At 34.0% G+C, this 5,987-nt stretch overlaps 1 protein-coding gene across 1 annotated transcript; it reads left to right on the forward strand.

Annotated features, from left to right (window-relative positions):
- The first annotated feature begins 413 nt into the window (after positions 1-413).
- On the forward strand, positions 414-5,987 carry LOC125653370 (uncharacterized). Its single transcript, XM_056146423.1, has 7 exons — positions 414-792; positions 1,575-1,750; positions 2,277-2,422; positions 2,842-3,061; positions 3,466-3,653; positions 4,727-4,795; positions 5,153-5,987. The coding sequence occupies exons 1-7, from the start codon at positions 692-694 to the stop codon at positions 5,798-5,800; spliced, it is 1,548 nt and encodes a 515-aa protein (XP_056002398.1). The 5' UTR covers positions 414-691; the 3' UTR covers positions 5,801-5,987.

Here is a 5,987-nt window from a genome sequence, read left to right on the forward strand (position 1 = left end):
TTACCAAATATCGTATCCCTACGAAATGTGCACAACAAACGGCTTACATATCTTATAAATCTGTTTACAATCGAAAGCACGGCCCTACTTTCATTGAGTTAACGGGCGTAAATATTTTCCCAGAAAAATACGCCTAAAAGTTAGGCTCTTAATTATTTGTACAACTTACTTGCAACGATTAATAACGCGGAAAAATAGCTCGTGCTTAAAATAGTCGTAAAGGTTCTGCATACAAAATGTCGAATGAAAGTTCTGAAATTTATGTGATCTACATAAGAGATAGTATAAACGATGCATGTTTCTGTGTTTACAAATTACACACGTCACCTTTCATAGTTATATTGCATTAAATTTTGAGGACATTGAAATTGAGTCGAGTTTGCAAAATCAATTGCTTTTATATGTGGATTAGTATAGATCTCAAGTACCCCTTGCATGCCGTAGAAGCGACTAAATTGACCTGGTTTAAATAGATCCTCAGTACCCCTTCCTTGTCTTGAGGGCCGATTAAACAGGTGATTCTCGGATGAGACCTCAAAAACCAAGGCCCATGTCATATCATCTGTGGCTCGATGAAGATGCCCACTGCTCTAAGGCCTTAAGATTCGAGCATACGCCTAAATATTTTTGTTTCACGTCATTACTCGCCAGGTGGCGTTACTGTTGTAGGGGGTATATATAAATAAGCAGCATGGCGTCGCAGTACGCGAGATGGCCTGTGACACAACTAAAACGCGTACTATCAGAAAGAGGGGCAATTACACGCGGCCGCAAGGAACAGCTTGTGGAAAGGTTAGTATACAAATTACAATGATTGTAATATTTTGATGTCTTTCTCTCAAAAACATGTAGAAAATGTTACAAAATCACTTCTGTTTATCATGCAGACCCCTGTCGAGGTACGAAAACTGGAATTCGCTAAACAGCTTTAAAGACCCAATTTTAAGTTAACCCCCCTCCCCCTCCGAGACATACATGTACATATGTGTGTTATCTGACGTCCGAAAATATTATCTGTATCCTGATCAATGGTAAGCTGCACGCCAATCAAACTTTTAATAATACGCCTGCAGGTAACCTTGAGCAGCGAGTTTCGTCGAGGCTGGATACTCAGTCCAAATATCCAACCTGTCCGCCGCTGCTATATTTTCTCATAATAATATTCAAATTTTTAAAAGTCTCTTGGACAATGCAATTTAATCATTATATTTTTCAATATTCTCTCTAGACAGGTGTTGTAAATTACACAATCGGAATTCAAACAATAATTTGCACATTAATTTCTAAAACATATAACTTACTGTAATAATTTCTATTAATAATTTATAACAGCTTTATATTTATGCATTTATTTTAAAAAGAAATTGTTCATTGACCCATTGAATTAGAGAAAGAGATGGGGGGGGGGATAGACCGTGTCAGATCAGATAACAATGACCATATATAAGCTACACCCAGACCCAGTAAGACACCCTTAGACATTGGGGGGGGGGGGGTGTCTTTAAAATTAACAATAAACATATCGTCAATCCCATATTTATACCACTGTTTAGCTTTCTTTAAACTTATTTCAGATTAGAAGCCTATGATAGAAATTTCAATTTTGTTCCTGAACCAATTGTTCTGCCACAGTCAGATGCTGTCGATTGGCCACAGTCTGGTTTCCAGCAGTTGCAGTCTATGCATGTGCATCTACTGCCAAAAATCACTACAGAGCAAATTGAGGCTTATTTCATATTTAGATTGGCAGGTACGTAGAAATATAATGTTCAAAATAATATTGATAAATAACAAATTCTATACTGCTATGCATGAAAAGTTTTCATGTCATTACTCACCAGCTGGTCTTCACTGTTTTAAGTTTTACAAGCACCTAATGATATATATGTAAGCCAAATATCAATTTTTGTTTTTGACTTTTGTTAAACATGACATTTGAATAGTATCATAGTTAGTCACTGTACTTGTAGTAGCACATAGGTATTTACATAGTGCATACCACTGGTGGACATATAATATTCCAAAATAAAATGAAAATAATATTCCAAAATAAAATGAAAATATAAGCTTTATAGACATGAAATTTAAGTTTCTGAACATTACCTATTGCCTTTTAAAATACCAATATTATATATATATATATATATATATATATATATATATATATATATATTAGAATATGACTTATGATATTTACAAATTAAACAAACTGCTACATTTAGATTTAGTGATACATGGACAAATATAATGCAGAATCTTTTCTATTTTAACCACAGGGGACAAACATGCTGCTTCTGATGTGAAAGCCTTGGTAAAGGGTAGACTTATAAAAGATGCAGATAGAGTTTTGGCCTGTTCCATTCTTATGCAGGGAGGTCAAATCTACTTTAGTGGTATTGTTGCTGCAGCCATGAAGAAATTAGTATGTTGTCATCATTTTAATGTTATACATATTAACATAGTAATTATGCTGCATACAGTGATATACCAAGATGTATACCCACTTGTGGGAAGCTACATTGGTACACATGTACCAATATCAATTAAATGAATCCTCTTAGATAATATGCATGATAATCAAAAGGGAAATTCTACAAATAACTTTATATCTGTCCATAACTATATGCCAAGTACTGGTAGGTGAAATATTGCTGACAGTGATGTTCAGTCACATTCACCTAACCTGTTATAAAAATATTGAATTTATAGTAAATTTTCCTTTTTATAATGATGGATAGATTAAAATGTCTAAATTCATTAGTCTAATTATTTGACTTGTTTATAATACATGTATATATTAACAAAAATGTGAATTATTGTGTAAATTCAAAATCTTTTTAGGTGACATATAACTATAAAATCAAAATTGAAAAAGAATCTGGTGACCCAGTTAACTCGGAATGTGAGTGTCCATCAGGAAAGGGGCCTCATGGGACCTGCAAGCACCTGGCAGCAGTATTTATAGTCCTGGAGGAGTTTGTACAGACAGGAAACCTTTCTATCCAGAAAACCTGCACTGAAAACTTGCAGACATTTCACAGACCCAAAGCATTATTTAAAGGTGTGTGTCTTTGGAATAAAAGGATATATCAATGCATGGATGTGAAACTGGATAATACACATTTTTCTGTTAATTAAAAAAAAACTTAATATAAAATTTATATTAAGTTTTATTTGAATTAACAGAAAAATGTGTATTATCCAGTTTCATATCCATGCATTGATATATCCTTTTATTGATATATCCATTCAAAATGAAGGAAAATACAAATGTGTGTACATACTGTATGCACAAATGTTGGCTATATAAGAAATAATCAATATTTAAAATGTGTGTTGTTTTGATTATACAGTACTTCTTTTGCAGTGATTGAGAAAGTTGGTTTTGAATTCATAATCACTCAATGAAGAGAATATTTACTTGTATTGATAAAGTTTGAATAATGTTTTAAAATGCTGTCTTAGGTTCTCCTGTAAAAGTAGAAGATATGAAGACATCAAGGTCCAACATATGCTTTGATGACCCACGTCCACTGAAATACCGATGTATGGAGGGATATAACGATCATGTGAGGAATGTGTTGATCAACTATATGTCGGACTCTAATACGGAGATGGCCTTCAAATACTTAATGCCTAAAGCTGACTTGCAGGTATAAAGTACATGTACATAGTATACTTTTACATGAAGCATCATTATATTAGGAGCTATTTTTATCTACTCTAACACTATTAAACTATTTTGGGAGAGGGCTCATATAGGTTAAGCCCAATCCCATAAATTTTTCAAATAAGTATTTTTTAAAAATTTTATTAGGTCACCTGAATCATTCAGGTGACCTATTGCTATCTGTTTTTGTCCGTCGTCGTGCGTTAACATTTGAACATTTTCAGCTTCTTCTCTGAAACCCCTGAACCAATTTCAACCAATTTTGGCATGTAGCATCTGTGGGTAGAAGGGAACAAAAATTGTGAAATTCGTGGTCCCTGCCCCCCTGGGGCCTGAGGGGTGGGGCAAAAACCATCAAAATGAGTGTAATTTTAAAAAATCTTCTTCTTTACTCCTGGACATCAAGAAGCCAAACTGTGGGCATAATTATAATGAGCGTTGAGCCCTCTACCAAAATTGTGAAATTCATGGCCCCTGGGGCAGGGGTTCTTGTGTTAGGGTGGGGCTCTATTGGTCATATAGTGAAAATGTAGAAATTCTTTGAAAATCTTCTTATATTGGTTTTATCTATGGAGTAAATAACCCTTTTCTTTATGATGTCTCAGACCTAGGTTTTTTAAAAAGGATTATTGATTGAACATAAAAATGACACATGTACTTCATGACCACATAGCTATTCAATGTTTCTTCCATCCAAAAGTAAAATTCTTATATTTAAACACAAACCTAATTCAAACATTGGAAGGTTGTTACATGATACTCAGGTGACCTATAAGGCCCCTGGGCCTCTTGTTTTTAACTCACCTGAGCTGAAAGCTCAATTGAGCTTTTCTGACTAACTGTTGTCCATCATCTGTATGTCCGTCTGTAAACTTTTCACATTTTCATCAGAACCACTTTCAACCAAAATTGGTCATGATAAGGATAAAAGTTTTAAATGGGAATATATACGGAAAATCTTTGAATATGGGCCATAGGCCTCTTGTATTTCACTGACATCAAGTTAGTGTGAATAATTTTTGTCATCTCTACAGTAACATTTCTTTGTATTTATAGGCAGCAGTTCAAGACCATGACTATTTGAAACAACCATACACAGAGTACTGGATAGATGAAGCATTAAAGGTTACTATTATTTTATGTCCCTTCTGTCTGTCTGTAATTTTGTTATGCTCTATGAAGCTGCAATACATTGCCTTTCAATGTTGTTGAATTCACCATTATGGTTTCAAGCATTGCCTCAGGGATTGGGGTCAAGATATAGGACATCACAAAATTTGTCTTTTTCTGTAGATTTTTATTTATATTTCCTTTTTCTAAGCAGAACTTGATATTAAAGATAAATATAAACAGAGATTTTAGTTTATAAACTAGAAAACAATCAATAGTATTAACCAGATTGCCCATCTTTGTATCTTTAATTCACAAAAATAGAAACTACTTTAGTTTCAAATTTAATGGGTGCAACTTGTTTTAACACAGGTAGACCGTAGCAGCATTAATGCAATTGAGAAGGCGACTCGGGTTCAAGCTACAAACAAAAAGTGGTTCTCTGAAAGAAGTTGGAGGATCACGGCTTCGAGATTTGGGGAAATTTCCAAAATTACACCAAGAAGAAATATTAAGAAATTGTTACAGCGTATGCTAAAATGTAAATCAATAGATACTGCTGCAACTTTGCATGGTAAAAACTACGAAAAAAAAGCTCTAAAGGCATTTGAAAAATATGAATGTGTTAAAACTAAACAGTGTGGACTGTTCATTTCCCACGAGAGACCTTATCTTGGTGCATCCCCAGATGCTGTTGTTGATAACAAAGGTATTGTTGAGGTGAAATGCCCATTTACAGGTCGAAAAGACAAAATTTTACCTGGGAAGAACTTTTCATTTCTGCAAACTAATGAAGAGGGACAAACAGTATTGAGAAAAAGCCATCCTTATTATGACCAAATTCAAGGCCAGTTGTACATAAGTGGACATTCTTTGTGTTATTTTGTTGTTTATACATTTTCTGACCTTTTTGTAGAGAAACGTTTTATTGACCAAGACTATTGTGAAAATGCTTTGATACCAAAGTTAGAGTTGTTCTATGTAAAACATTTTAGGCCTTTCATTGCTGCAAATGTGTAAAGTGTAATGCAATCTTCCACCTTTGCCTTTATATATATAGGATCTCCCATGATTTCTGGTTTGATATGATATATATCCAACTCATTGTGTGTTTTCTATCCCTGAGCTTCGTCACACACAGCATAGGAAAACAGTGTGATAATTAAAATATATGTAATGGGTAGATACAGAAAACGTGATAAGATAT

This window comes from Ostrea edulis, chromosome 8 (assembly GCF_947568905.1).
Source record: "Ostrea edulis chromosome 8, xbOstEdul1.1, whole genome shotgun sequence".
NCBI classification, from domain to species: domain Eukaryota; kingdom Metazoa; phylum Mollusca; class Bivalvia; order Ostreida; family Ostreidae; genus Ostrea; species Ostrea edulis.

What these genes read in the sequence shown, in the direction of transcription:
- LOC125653370 (XM_056146423.1), top strand. Translation starts at nt 692, where the DNA reads ATGGCGTCGCAGTACGCGAGATGGCCTGTGACACAACTAAAACGCGTA. An exon ending in TTTCATATTTAGATTGGCAG is followed by an intron (nt 1,751 to 2,276) that starts GTACGTAGAAAT and finishes TTTTAACCACAG; the next exon opens with GGGACAAACATGCTGCTTCT. An exon ending in TGCCTAAAGCTGACTTGCAG is followed by an intron (nt 3,654 to 4,726) that starts GTATAAAGTACA and finishes TTGTATTTATAG; the next exon opens with GCAGCAGTTCAAGACCATGA.